This window comes from Phocoena phocoena, chromosome 2 (genome assembly GCF_963924675.1).
Source record: "Phocoena phocoena chromosome 2, mPhoPho1.1, whole genome shotgun sequence".
NCBI lineage: Eukaryota > Metazoa > Chordata > Mammalia > Artiodactyla > Phocoenidae > Phocoena > Phocoena phocoena.
In genome coordinates, this window is record NC_089220.1 from 74,617,588 (window position 1) to 74,632,996 (window position 15,409).

Sequence of the window (15,409 nt, forward strand, 5' to 3'; positions counted from 1 at the left end):
TTTAGTGATCTTTAAAGGCACTTGTGTGACCTGCCATGATGGGATTTCCTCCGAGACCTTTCGCTTTAGTGATCTTTCTTTAAAGGCACTTGTGTGACCTGCCATGATGGGATTTCCTCCGAGACCTTTCGCTTTAGTGATCTTTCTTTAAAGGCACTTGTGTGACCTGCCATGATGGGATTTCCTCCGAGACCTTTCGCTTTAGTGATCTTTCTTTAAAGGCACTTGTGTGACCTGCCATGATGGGATTTCCTCCGAGACCTTTCGCTTTAGTGATCTTTCTTTAAAGGCACTTGTGTGACCTGCCATGATGGGATTTCCTCCGAGACCTTTCGCTTTAGTGATCTTTCTTTAAAGGCACTTGTGTGACCTGCCATGATGGGATTTCCTCCGAGACCTTTCGCTTTAGTGATCTTTCTTTAAAGGCACTTGTGTGACCTGCCATGATGGGATTTCCTCCGAGACCTTTCGCTTTAGTGATCTTTCTTTAAAGGCACTTGTATTTAGACTGCACACGAGGCCGCTCAGAGAGAACTGGGGTTCCTGTGACTATCCTCGGGAGGGCTCCAGAGATGGACATGGTTTTTATTTCTATAGAAGCCAGAGAATCAGAGATGCAGGGAGTTGAGGCAGCCTCCAGTCCTATGTGACATAGGTTTTCTAGGTTTTACAGGTGGTGACCCTGGAGCTCACAGAGGGGAGGGACATTGCCTAGGTTGTGTCGAGCTGGTGGCTCCATCCCTGTGATAAGAAGCAGGCCTGAATTGTAGCTGGAAGGATTTGCATGTTTCTGGCTGTGTGGTCAGAGACACACAGGTGAACTGTACAGGTATTTGAGGATGGGACCCCCGCCCCCCCACCCCACCCCCACTAAGCACTGGACTTCGGTCTTGATCGTGGTAATTGTGAAGTGGATGGCTGAGTGGTCTCTGAGGGGTGTTCCCATCAGCGTCCGTGACCCCAGGAAAGATGCTTAGGCAGCAGGAGGCTCAGGAGAACCCCAGGGGCCCCAGGGGATCCCATCACCTGTGCTCTAGGTGAGGGCTTGAGACTTCTACTCTCCTTGGCTGAGTCCCTGGGCTTGCGGGGAGAGAGCTCATCTCTGCTTTTCTCATTCTCACATCCAGGGTGGTGGGAGTAGAAAGTGTGGCTAGGGTCAAAATCTTCTACCCGCTTCCCCCACTCCTAGACTGGGCACTCCAACGGGCTGGGCCTTGGGTTGGGACCCAGGCAGTGGAATGGTGGGTGGTTCCCAGCCATGAATTTGTAGGTCAATGCACTGTTTCAACGGGAATCCAGTCTGAAAGGAAAGGCAAAGGAAATGTTGCTTCAGGGCAGGAGACAGTGGGTGGCCTTTTGGGGACACTTGCTGTGTGGTCCCTGTCTGCCAAATTTCAACTCCAGGTCATTACCACCCATGTAGATGGGCCTCCTGCTACGGGTGGCCCCATGGAAGAGCAGGGACCCGAGCTTTTCAATGGGTTCACCTGGCCCCCAGTACAGCCTTCTAAGTGGAATTTTTCAGAGGTTTTTCTATGAAGAGGTGGACTGAAGCAGCTTGTTGAGTCAGGCTCCCTGAATGTCATCATGGATAAACGCCTTGGTTTCTTTCTGCCCAGCTAGTGAGCCACAGCAGGCCGAAGACAATCCCGACCAAATCCAATCAAACAGGAGCACAGCCTCTGCTCTTCCAAATTGCTTTTAATGAAGGCACGGCAGCAGGATATACAACGTGGCTCAGATACACAAGCAGAGCAGGGCCTAGATCATGAGATAATCTCCCCCACATCTTGGGGAAAAGGGTGATATGTATTTCTTTATGAACACTGTGTAAAAAATATAAACAGCACACAACATCTCCAGGAGCTAGAGCCCAAGAGAACCCACTGGGATCCATCCTTCAGTGGGACATCAGAGGCAGTCTCGGGGAGGGGTGGGGCGGGGAGGGAGTTTCCCCACAGCCAGGAGAGGCTGCAGTGGCCTCCGTCTTTGCTGAGAATGCCAGGCAGTGACAGGCAGCAGTGAGGGAGCAGAGGGGGTGGCAGCAGTGCTGGGCAGCTCTTCAGCGTCTTGATCACGAATATCTGGTAGGACCCAGTTGGTGGTATTGCCAGTGGGGCCAGAGAGGTGGAGGGAGCCTTCTTGTCCACGGGGGCAGAGTGCACCTCTCTGCTTGAAGAGGGAGAGGAGGGGCGACAAGGAACAAGGGGAGAGGGAGCACAGGGCTCTCACGTTCTTGGAGACCTGGGAGGAGAAAGAACAGAAGTCAGCCTGCATACTGCGGAGATGCAGGACAGTTAGGGATGTGATGGGGATGCCTCTGTTTGTAGAGTTCTAGGAGCAAATGGGTCCCAGCTTCAGTAGTTGTGGCACGCGGGCTCAGTAGTTGTGGCGCACGGGCTTAGTTGCTCCGCGGCATGTGGGATCTTCCCGGACCACAGCTTGAACCCGTGTTCCCTGCATTGGCAGGCGGATTCTTAACCACTGCTCCAGCAGGGAAGCCCCCCCCGGTTCTTTTTGATGGGATGCTCTTGTCAGTGGGATGACCTGGGGTACTGGGGGCGAAGGGTCTGGAGACTCCAGCCAGGATTAGGGTGGATAATGAATACAATACCGTCTCACCATATTGGGGTCAGAGGGCCAGAGGAAAGGAATTGGGGGCCGCCCTTTTAGGGTTTGCAGCGAAAGGGATATGATAGAAGGTGTGGGTATGAATGAATCTGGGTCCTAAGTTTCTCCTAAGTTTCCCTCATTAGCTGTGTGGCCCTTGATATTACTTGGCCTCAGTTTCTTCATTTCCAAAATGAGGAGAATAACAGCTGTTCCTCATACTTTGTAGGGGAGACATGGCTCAAGCGAGGTGACTAATGTCACCTGAGGAGGGTACCGTGTTTATCAAGTGTTTTGGGCCATTGCTATTAACAAGAGGAACTCCTAACAGGAAAGAAAAAGGAGGAGTCTGGTGGGCCCAGACTTAGGACCTAAAAGCAAGAGCCTGGGGGAGGTTAGCTTTGGGGACCCACCCCCAGACCCCACCGCCCGGCTAAGATGCCAGCTCACCTCAGCTGGACCACAGCCGCAGCGTCATGAGCAGGTTGTACCCGACCACTTTCAGGAGGAGGACGCGGAAGCCAATCACTGACAAGTTTTGGAAGTTTAGGTTCATATCTGCAAAACCAAGGGGCCACAGCGGTCACGGGCACACGTCTGCACAGCCCCCGTGACACCAAAAGCAGGGTGGGGAATGGGGCGTGCTTCGGCGCCTGGATCTGCCTCTTCCTTTGAGCTTTGGTGCACATCCCCTCATACACATATTTGTACATCCTTCCAGGGTCAACAGCATTTCATTTCCAAAGGGAAACACTGACTGCATTTACTCTTTATTTCTGAGCCCCGCCGTGGATGGGGATGGTGGGTGCTCAGAACTTATCACACGCAGCCCCCTGGGTCTGGGCCCCTTAGTGAGAATCTAGCGGCTGAACCACAAGACGGATGACTCACTCAGTACAAATGGCTCAAATGGCAATGAATATGGGCCCAGGGTGGGTGGTGAGGAGGGGTGAGGATCTTTGAGAGACAAGGTCACGGCCTACGAGAGTCCTGCTGCTCTTCTCGAAAGAAGGCAAAACCCCCTGGCTATGGAGGGAAAATGTCTTCACGGTGACCTGGTTAGTCTAGGGCTACACAAAAGCTGGTCAGAGATTTCACACCTGGGCCACCCAGAAGCTCTCTTGAGCTGTGCTGACAGTGGAGCTATTGAAAGGAATACAGAGGCCTAGGAGTGAGTCACTGGTCTAGCAAAACTAGACTCATCCTCAAAGTACATAGAGTGGAAAAGAAAATTGGAGATGGTGAGAGGAATCTAGGGATTTAAGAATGTCCTCAGGCAGCTCTAACGAGGGCTCGGACTGCCGTTCTTGTTTCTCAGAACTTCGTTCCTAGATCCACACATTCCTTCTCGTCACCTCTATCCCGTCCCAGTAATTGTGGGTTCATCGCCTCCACAAACCTGTGTGAAGCCAGGACAGACCCCTCCCTTACCCGTTTCAAAGCTTTTCTCTGCTATCTTGGCATCGCAGGGACTTCCTAAAAGGAACAAACAAAGACATTTTTCTTAGAGTCCCGAGCGTGCTGACTCTCCCACCCCAGAAGTTGGGCTGCTGAATGTCTCCAGCCTCTCCATTCTTCCTTGTGCAGAGATCTGAGAGAACCTGTCCCATATGGGCACCTGCTGGGATGAGCCACTGACCCCTGAAGGACCAACACCCTGGCTTTTGGGCACCATTTTATTCACTTAATGAACACTGGAGAACACAAGGCCCTAAGGAGCTGTCAGACCCTGCCCTTGGGCGAGTTCCAGTCTGGAGTCTGATAGAGGAAGTAAGACAGACACAGTGACAAGTGCCATGAGGGGTATAGATGCTTTCATGTGTTCCACAAAGTTTTGACCCCTGCATCCCAAATTTGTTTGTTTGTTTCCTCTGACTCAGTAAATAGCATTACCACTGACACAGCTGCTCAGAAATAAAATCCAGCCACCTTCCTTGATGCCCTCTTTTCCTTCTCATCCCTGCATGGCTCTACCTTTGGATCCCAAATAGTGTTGGGCATGGGCATTTAACTCCCCTGCCACAAGCCCGTCCTGGCCTCCATCATTTCTCTGCTGCAAGGGCTTCTTTTCTGCTTCTACTCTTGGCTCCTACAATCCATTTTCCACTCAGCGGTCAGAGTGATTTTTAAAAAAAGTAAATTGGATGTCATTCCCCTGTTTATAGCCAATCAAAAGCTTCTCATTGGGGCTTCCCTGGTGGGGCAGTGGTTGAGAGTCTGCCTGCCAATGCAGGGGACACGGGTTCGTGCCCCGATCCGGGAAGACCCCACATGCCGCGGAGCTGCTGGGCCCGTGAGCCATGGCCGCTGAGCCTGCGCGCCCGGAGCCTGTGCTCCGCAACGGGAGACGCCACAACAGTGAGAGGCCCGCGTACCGCAAAAAAAAAAAAAAAAAAAAAAAAAAGCTTCTCATTGTACCTAGAACAGTGTCTCCCTCTCATGACGGGTGCGCCCCGTGATGTGGCCCTTGCCTATCTCTTCCATCTCATTTCCTCCTGCCCTTCTCCTTTCTCACTGAGCTCCTGGCTCAGGCCTCTATAGGGTCCTTTCTCTGCCCTTGGCATGGCTGGTACCTTCTTAGCCTTGAAATCTCAGCTCAGATAGCATTTCCCCAGAGAGCCCTTCTGTGACTTTTGTCCCTAAGGTGGCTGTTTCCCCAACTCCAAGTTAAAGCACGTATTACAATCTGGAGTTTTCCACTTGCTGATGGTTGGTCTCCCCCAACGGGAATGGGGCTTGCTCGGGGCACACCCATGTGTTTGCTGATGTGTTTGCTCCTCCACGGCAGCAGCTGGCATGTTGTAATGCACAATCAGTGATCGCTGAGTGAATGAATGAATGAGTGAGTGAGGTTAGGAGCTGGGAGAGACCTTTGGCAGAGAGGGAGAAATAAGGGGAGGGATCTTGGAGAAGTGCATCAGGGCGGGGCCTGGAGGAGCAGTAAGGGGCTGAGCGGAGCCAGGGGGGTGGGGACTCAGAGTGGGTGAGCCTCAGGGCCAGTGTGCCCCTCGCCTCTCCCCCTCTGCTCTTTGCCCAGGACGTTCTGTGGCCTGCCGGCATGGGATTCACTGGTGCTCGGTAAAGAGAGGGGAGGGGGCTTTGCTGACAATTGATGAGGCCGAGACCAGCAATCAGAGCAGCTTTTAGATACCAAGGACCCGAGCCCCGAGAACGAGCAGGCCTCTCGAAGGAGGAGACTCAGCTTAGACCGGCACCAAGGCTGCACTCACCTGAGTTGGGGTAGAAGGTCTGGTTGAAGGTGTCTGCGCATCCCAAATCGGTCCCGCTGCTCCAAGCCACGACCCCGTTGCTCTTGGAACCCAAGGCTCCCATGTCTAGCACGGTGCTGTCTGAGCTGAACACCACGGGCCTCGTGACTTGTGACACATTGGCTTGAGATTCAAAATCGGTGTATAAGCAGACGGAGGTGTTGCTGGATTTGGGGCTTCTCAGCTGGTACACAGCAGGGTTGGGGTTCTGGATATCTGTGGACGCAAAAGACACGGGTTAGGAGATGTTCATTTCCCTCCTTGCCCCAACCCAGGCCTGAGTCCAGATGCCAGTGATGGGCAAGAATGGGGCTCTGTAGGGCTGACAAGTCACGTTTGTCAGGCTTTAGATGGGAAAGAACATTGTAGACACCAGCAGCTTGCAACAGACGGGACTCAGGGACAGGCACAAACCATGAGTCCTGGCCAAGAGGCCAGCCAGGCTCTTAGTGAATGCTCTCTACCAGGCCCTGCCTGCCATTCAAGGAAAGCAGAAATGCAGGGCTACTTAAGGATACTGCCCACTCTTCCGCTTAAGGGCACTTCTTCAAAGCTCAGTAGGAATAGTAAGCGACAACATAATTCTGGCAGGACAAAGCGAGCGTAGAAAAGATATCCAGCAAAGCAAACCATACGTCTTAGAATCTGGGGTGGTCTCCCCCACTAAGGTTGGGCATTGACAGGAATGTGAGCTTTACGATAGGCTGGCATGAAGTTGGAAGATCGGTCGCATCGCCAGGAGATTTCTCTCACTGATAAAAGTTTTAGACGCTACATCAGAACATCTGCATCCAAGCCCTGGCTCTACCATTTACTAGATACAAGGCCTTGAGCAATTCACACCAGCTCCTTGAGTGTCAGGAATTTCATCTGTCAAATGTGGATGTTGCCTCATCCACTTTCCTAACCAGGCTATTCTGAGAAGCCATGAGAGTTTCTCCATATGAATTATATTTAATAACTGTGAAATACTGAAATAATTCTAGTAATTGTAGCTCTTGATACTACCAGGAGACTGCCATAATAATGTGCTACCAAGTAATACAGTTTCTACTCTTCACCCCCCAGGAAGCAGGAGTTGCCGGAGGCTTTTCTTTAGTGTGCTGAGAATAACTCTTTAGTATTTTCATAGGATTTTGTGTCTTTAATGCAACCCTCAGTGTTTATTCTTTCAGACCTCTTGCCCTTGGAGGAGGAAGCAGAGCTTTGCCCGGAGGATTAACACGTTAGGGCCACCCAGAGAGTTTACAGCAGGGTTGGGACAACAGCTTCCTGCCCCTGTGGTTCTCTGCTGCCCCAGCTCCCCACCACGCATGCAAAGTTTTGCAGACCAGTGATGCATAATGCACCCCACTAGCTGAGCCAGCCTGGGTGGCCTTGGCAATGCAGATATCCAGCTTGACACCAAACCAGGGGCATCAGCCCTTGGCATGGCCTTGGGATGGTGAGTCAAGGCAGAGCTGTCTGTGGTGGGGCTGTCCCTGGAGCAGCAGAGCAGGGGTGGGTCCATGGTCACATGTGAGCGACATCCAAACCTCTGGCTTCAAAGGATTCTGCCTGCTCCCCTCTAATCTCCATCCACCTGTGGGGCCGACATCACTATGGGTTAAGGATCTATGGTGTAAATCTCTTCCTGGGAGGGGAGAGATGGGAAGCCATTAACCAATACCACACTCCAGTGGATTTGTTAGTCATTAGCGGGGGTCATGGGTGGGACTGGGGAGGGGGACATGGAAGGGTGGGGAGGGGGACATGGAAGGGTGTGGAGGTGCTGAGAGAACGTGGCCTCAGGAAGAAGGCAGAGGCTAAGCTGCCACCAGACACAGGTTGGCCTTAGAGGGGGAAGGGGGTTACTGTGGGGGCCAGATGCCCAACTTTGAGTCCTGGTTAAATTCTCACTCAAGTCCTAGTGCCAGGGGGGTGTCAGGCTGGAGAAGGTCTAGACCGCACTGTCCAATGTGATCGTCTTTAGCTACTTGTGGCTATTGAAATTAAGACTAACCAAGATCAAGTAAAATTAACAATTCAATTACCCATAAACCTTCATTTTAAGAGCTCAGTAGCTACATTTGGGTGATGCCTACTCTATAGGACAGTGCGGAATGACAGAATATTTCCATTGTCATTGAAAGTTCTATTGGACAGCATTGGTCTGGAGTGAGCAATGCTACGGACCATGACGAAAGGCACCAGGGGCTGAGGGTGAGACTTAAAGCCAACTTGAGTTCTGTGAGGGGTGATACCGGGGCAGACCCATTGTAGCTCAACTTTGCTAGTGAGAGATCAAAATGAAAGAGCAGTTAGTGAAGTCAGAAGAACTGAGGTGATTTTTAGCCTCTTTCAAGTCTTGTTTTTACCAGTTGATACCCTTTGGGCTTCCCTATGTGCATTTTGGCTGTGGTTTCTCCTGTCTGGCTTCCCTACCCCTGATTTCCTCTCTTACTCACCCTCTCCCCACACTTCAATCTCTTCTTTGAGCTCATCATCCAAACGACTTGTCTAAAACGTGGAGCTGACAGGGTCACTTTTTTTTCAAAATAATTCAGAGCCTCCCTATTGCCTATAGGATGATGCCCACACTTCCTGGCATGACATTGAGGGGCTGCCGTGATCGGAGAGCTTGAATTTCCTCTCTCAAATCCTTTATATGCCCTATATGAGTACAGCTACACCAAACTCTTCACACTGGCTCCCTGGAATGTAAGCTCTGTGACAGCAAAGGCCTGTCCCTAGATTACTGCTGTGTCCCTGGTCTCTGCCATATACTAGGGGCTCAAGAAATAATTGTTGGATAAACAAGCGGCCTAGTGATTATCGGATTTGCAGAATTTCTGCTAATTAGACCTTTTGGTCAAAAAAGCTGGATACTGATCCCTAAACTTGACTCTTTAAAGCCCCCTTTTACTTTTACGCCCCATGTACCTCTAGTGTGACCTTTTTGTCTGAAAACAAAGAATGAGTCACTGTTAATTTGGAGGGCTTTAGGGGTCCGTCTGCCAGAGCCCTGGGAGGAGAGACATCCTGTTTCACCTTAGCAAGATAAACGCCTCCTACCACTGATGACATCTCAGAAGGTAGCCTTAGCAAGACTGGATCAATTTTTCAGTGTGGAAGTCACCTATTCTAGTTCCTAACTGCTCATTTAAATTCGGAACTAACGGCAGAAGCACATGTCCGAAGGCTGTAGCGCATTAGATCCCCAGGGGCACAGAAGTGATCGAAAGCTCCCTTACCACTAAATCTGTTCTTGGTATTTAGGCACCAGGAACCCAAAATGTGAGTTAGCAGCACTGACTCTGAGTCTGAGTTCCACTGAGGCTCTGGCGAGCGTCAGGAAGCAGTGAGCCTGCGCAGACTTACCGGGAGTAATGGAAACTCTGGTTCCCTTACCACATTGCATCTGGGAGGCAATACCTCCATACCACTCTGAAGGTCTCCATTACAGAGAGCCTAGGTTTCCCCTTCTCTGAGGGATGGGCTCTTACAGCCCACTGAGCAAGAAGGGGGAGGTCTAGGCCACAAGCCGTCCGTGGAAAGAGCTGGCCTCTCTCACCTTCACCTCTGGTCTGCATTTCTGAATTGGATTCCCAGTTTCCTACTGGCTGGTCCTGGCCCTAATTGTCTGTATTCTCTCTCTCTCTCTCTCTTTTTTTAAAGGCTTTGAAGCAAATTTGTATTTATTCAGTTTACCATTTCAGAGAAATATATATTTTTAAAAAAATAATAAAAGTACTATATATGATCTATTATTATTTACTATATACCAAGTTTTGTGATCAATACTGTATTCTCTTGAAGCCTCTAGTATTCCTTTTCTCCATTGTTTATAAAGTTATCTTTGGCTTTCTCTCCATCTAACTTCATTATTAGATGTGTTTACTTGGCCAAAATCATATGCCTTGTTCACTCTCAAGATCATGCCTTCTTTCTTGGTGTTCCTTATGCCTGGAAGTCCCCTCCTGTCCTTGCTTTGCCCAGACAGATCTTACTCGATCCTTCAGACTCAACGAATCCTTTCTACTGCATCAAACCTTCTCCATCTAGGCCAACTTTTCAGCTGGGACTCCATTCCTCTGTATCTCTACTGTGCCTGTTGACATCATCAACTGGTTGATACTAAAATGTATTTCAGGTTGCTAAATTTACAATAGTTCGGTCCCTTTGGCTAGTTTTTATACTATTTGGAGACAGGTCAGGCATCTATCTTAGATATCTTCATACTCAGTCTCACATTTTATAGATTGACGATAGAAGGCATTTAAAATTAGCCACTGAATGACTAGAGTAAAATTTTAATGCGTTTGACCTAGAGAAACACAGATTTTCAAGATCGATAGTGTGGCTTTTCCCGTTCACAGAGGCCTCTGTAAGACAATTAGTTGTAACACCCACAGTTAGCCTTACCACAGTAATACTAATATCTCTGGGGAAAAGATTAGTGACACTGGCCCATGGGGTTGCAAATGGTGCCACCTAGAATGACTCACCAAATATTATGGCCACTTGTGTTCCTTTCCCAAATATGTGTTTATCGGTCATTCCTCTGGTATTCACACTGCAGGTGACACCATTACAGAAACTCACTGGCCCTACCTCCTATTTCAGTAGCAGAAACACTGGTCTCTCACAGGGGACGGAGGGTCACAGTCTTCTGAGGTAATACCTTCTGATCTTCTGTGTTGAGACTTTGTCTCTTAATCCTTCCCCTCCTGCCTCATCCTGCTGTAGTGCCCTCGGGTGGAGGTTGTGGTTTCCTTAAACCAAGAATTCAGTAGAGCAAAACCCCCCGCTCAGGGCAGCAGGATCCTGGATCCTCTCGTGAAAGGTCCAGGACTCCTTGCCCATCACCTAACTCATGATTCTTCAGGTTGTGGCCCAAGGATATTTCCTGAGCATTGAGCTCAGGATGAGAGGATTTTCTGGGATGGGTGGAAAGAACCATTTGGGATCCTACAGAAGATAATACCTGGGCTCAACTCAGCATCTTGGACAAAGAAGAATTAGTTGTCAATGTCCACCCGTGCCCCACATTACTTACTTGGTTGGACACTTAGTCTGGTCCCTGCTCCAAAGTTTAACTTGTTACCACTGCTGAATCCCCACTGAGGGTAAGGTCCTTGCAATAACCTTCCTGATGTTAACCTGCTAAAACCCACCAGACTTGGAGGGCACCATTCTACAAGGCACCCTGGGTCTTTGTTTCTTAGGTTTCATATTTCCCAGGGAAGTCATTCCCCTTTCCCTTTACAATAATGAAGGTTTAGTAATAACAAAGCCTTGTTGATGATGATGATAATGATTATTAATATTATTTAGTAAAGCTACCATTTATTGATTACTTGCTGTATGCTGAGTATTGTCTTGTTATGATGTGGGTATTGTCATATTGCCATTGAGAAAGTGGAGACTTAATTAGCTAGAGATGGTAGAGCCAGACTTTCCCCCAGGTCTGACAGCCTCCCAAGCTGTGCTATGAGCCCCACACCATCCTGCCTCCGTGCCTTGTTATATTTGCCATTCAGATAGGGGTCTGGGTCACTTTTACCCTGGGAGTGGTTCAATGCTCTACTAAGCTCCACAGAGGAAGATTCTGTGAGCACGTATCCCCACACCATGCTCATTAGTCCATCCACGGGATTTAGCTACCTGCTGCAATAGAAGAGAATTTGTGTTTGCCGTGAACTCATCTCTTTCCCCAAGAGCACTTAGCTAATTTCCTGAATCTTCAGATCATCTGGTGCTGACATTATCTGTTTTGCTTGAAAGCACTGAATATCTGCAACTCTTTTTATGTTTCCGTAGATTATTCTCCTCAGATTTTCATTTCCTCAACTGGCCCTTGGCACTTCTGTCTTTAGTATGAGAAATGGGAACATTTTAAGATACCAGAAGAGTTTGTAGAAATGGAAACGAGTGTTTCACATATCCTCGAGTTTACCGTAAATCATTGCTGGTTTTCTCATAGACAACTTGTCACTTACTTTGCCCTGGTCATTTGCACCGTCATACTCACACGGGCGTACAGTCAGCCTGGTCCCCGCTCCAAAGATCAGCTTATTGTAGCCACCAGACAACACACACTAGGAGGGTGCTTTACAAGAACTCTAGCCCCTGGCAGGGTCAGCTTCACTGGGGCAGAAATGTCTCCTGTGCCTGTTTTACAGGCTCCTCCAAAATCCCCCTTTCTCTGGCACAAGAAAAAAGTCTGGCCCACTGAGTCCTAATTCCTCAGTTTTCTGTGTAATAATCTCACAGACCTTTCCCTCCTAGCCGGCCTTAAGCAGGTCAGGCCTTCCTGGAGGGTGGATGCCCATTCTGGGTTCCACACTGGAAGTGAAGGAGGACAATTGGAAGGGTCTGGAGAAGAGCCAGGGATTAACTGGGAAATGAATCTTGAGGGAAAATTCACAGCACCGGCAATAGACGGAAAACCTTGGGTAGGGCTTAATTCATGGAAGGGAGGCCTATGAAAGTTCTCCTTTTAGAAAGCAGTTCTATTAGTCTTTGAAGGGAGAGACAGAGAGAGAGAGACTAATATTGCCATAGGGATATCACATACAATGCACAAGGAGGATTGCTTAACTCGGAAGGTTGTGAGAATCAGGAGTGAGTTATGGATGGGGCCTGAGAATCTATTTCTCTGGAGGGTTCTAAGATTAGGGTTGACATTCATATGGGGACCAAAAAAAAAACCTCCAAAGTTTGAGAGTAGTTTAGACAAGTCCTTCTCAGTGAGAAATTCACAGAACTCTAGTCCTAAGTTTCTCTGCAAAAAAAGATTCTAAGCTCAAAGAAGTTTGGAAAACACTGTATAGCATAGTTCAGTCCTGAAGACCAGCAGTACACAGTAGCATTTTAAAGGCTCTGAGAAGTCTTACAATAAAGAAATTTAGAGCTTCTTAAACTTACTCAAGAATTTTTTTTCTTAAAACACCCCTTAACCTCTGTGGAACATGTACAGGTTTAGATACACATTCCCTGGAAGTCCCTTTTCTAGTTCAAAGAATTTAAAATGCATCCTAAATTTCAGCCTAATTTTATCCTTAAGCTTTCTGTCCTGAATCTGTTTGTTCTCCTACCAACTCCTACGGACACAATTAGGGGCCTCATTAATGCTGATTATTTCTTTCTAATCATTATGAAACAGCTTCATATGTAACAAATTTTCCTGCCACTGTCAGGAATGGCTCGAGGGCAGATACGTATGCAGTCATTATGCAAGACCACATCGCCCCAACACTTTGCAGGGTTTACCTACTGGGAACAATAGCAGCTTTAAAGCCTTTCCCAAATGTGAATTTATTGGTTTTCTTTCCACACACCTTCCTACACACCTTAGAGCTGTGTACTTCAAAGAAGGTTCTGGTCCTAAAGGAGAAAAGTTTCCTTAGAACAAATGGAGAAAAGTTTCCTGGGTGGCGACTCAAGTAGGGACATAGACTTCATGTATTTATCATTAGACCTCTCCTTTTTACTGCTAAACCCCATTTGTGCTGCTTCCCTCTTAGGGTATTGTAGTTCTTAATGCCTCTGAACTCTGGTTCTTTAGAAATACGATGGGTTTCAGGCTTTCTAAATGTAGCCTGAACTGACCCAGGGCAGGGAAGAGGCTTTGGTGAAGTGCACAAATGAACAGATAAATATGGAGGAAGTTTTCCCCAGAGAAGTGGGCTTTCGGCCACCCACGCACGTTCAGATGGATTCTGTAATCTCCCGGTTTTGAAATCTAACAACTCTGTTGGAGAATACTTGCTACTGTCTAAACCAATATGTTCTAAACAGTTACTATCCCTCCACTGAAGCCTTCCCTGAGTCTCCCAGCTAGAGGCATTTTTTCAACAATCATTCTTAGGTGATGCCTATGCATCAGGCATTGTGCTGGAGTGTGGAGGTGTAAGGATGAATGAGAGAGGGTCTTGACCTCACAGAGCTTATGGTGCAGTGCACAATGCATGAAAGTACCAGACAACTAGGATAGGAGGTCGGGGATGCCTTCCTTTCTGCTATTCCATCGCAACTTGTGTGTACTTCCACTACAGTGTGGTGACACTGGGCTTAATTGTCTCTTTACACGGATGTTTACCCACTGGGAGATCCTGGATGGCAGGGACTCTGCATTTCCCTCCCTCCCCTCCTCCCTCCTTCTACAGGGCTTAGAATATAATAGTTGCTTGGTAAATATTTGTTGAATGAAAGCCCTCTAATTATTTTAATTCATTTTAAATGCAATCCTGTCCTCTACCTTCTTTTATTAGGACTGTTTCATTTATCTTTTAATTCTGTATGGGTCCATTTTCTAAACCCAGTATTGTTTTTATTGGATCATTTAGGCCTTAAGTTCTTCCTATCTCTCTTGATTAGATATGGAGTTTTGTGAGACTGTATTCCATGCCCAGGGTCTTTAGGAAGTTTAACTTATCACCTCTCATGAAAACTAGATGGTAACAAAAATAAATTTTTTTGGCATAATCAGTCATGATTTCTGATGAAGGTCTTTTGTCTCAAAGGAATCTAGAAATGGCAAAAGAGTCTGCCTCTGTAATGATGAAAAGGCCAGGCCCCATTGGCAATTACTACTTTTAGAAAATAAACCACTGTTGAGCTAGTGGCTGGGAATTCAAATTTCAAAACATTCAAGCCTCATGAAGAATCATGAGAAATTAGCTCGGGAAGTGCAGACTCAACATCTAAGAAAGCCGAGTAGGGACTTTCTGTGTCTTTGGCTGGAGTCTAAGGTCAGGCACTCACTTGGATGCACTTGGAGTCTTGTTCCACTCCCGAAAGTGAGTGTTCTGCTGCTTGTGTCCACGCCCTGGTACAATGCAGTACAAATACCTGCCCTCTGCCATCCAGGGCGGCTGCCTGCGCTTCACACCTCCCGCCCCACATTTACAGCCTTCACTCTTGGGAATGGAGCTTTTGAACAGCCTGTTCCATCGTTTTTTGTTTGTTTGTTTGTTTTTTGCTATACGCGGGCCTCTCACTGTTGTGGCCTCTCCCGTTGCGGAGCACAGGCTCCGGACGCGCAGGCTCAGCAGCCATGGCTCACGGGCCCAGCCGCTCCGTGGCATATGGGATCTTCCCGGACCGGGTCACGAACCCGTGTCCCCTGCATCGGCAGGCGGACTCTCAACCACTGCGCCACCAGGGAAGCCCTGTTCCATCGTTTTGATGATAAATTTCTCTCTGTGTCACTTTATGCCCAATAATCAGTCCCCCTAGGTTTCTGCTTCCCTCCCTGCCATACTTGCATCCTACCAACCCAATTCAATGACTTTACTCATCTCTTCAGAAATGCTAAGTCCTGGACCAAAGCTGCCATGGTCACCATGGCAAGAAGGCTCAGGATAGGCAAACCAAGGACCAGACAGGTAGCCTTTGAGGTCTGGGGTCTTCCTTCACAGAGTGCAGGAGGGGCAGTGGTGGCAGTGTGGTGGCATGGTTAACAGTAAGGCCTCGGAGTCAAATAGATTAGAGTTAACTTCTCGCCCTATTATTCCTAGCTGTGTGATCTTGGGCAAGCTACTTGC

General features: G+C 48.4%; 1 gene segment (V, D, J or C); it reads right to left on the reverse strand.

Moving 5' to 3' along the window:
* Positions 1–1,686: 1,686 nt before the first annotated feature.
* Positions 1,687–15,409, reverse strand: part of LOC136118300 (T-cell receptor alpha chain constant-like) — a 334,856-nt gene continuing 321,133 nt past the window's right edge. The window contains 4 exon segments of the C gene segment in view: positions 1,687–2,244; positions 3,061–3,168; positions 4,042–4,086; positions 5,841–6,095. Of these exon segments, the coding sequence occupies positions 3,062–3,168; positions 4,042–4,086; positions 5,841–6,095 (407 nt within the window).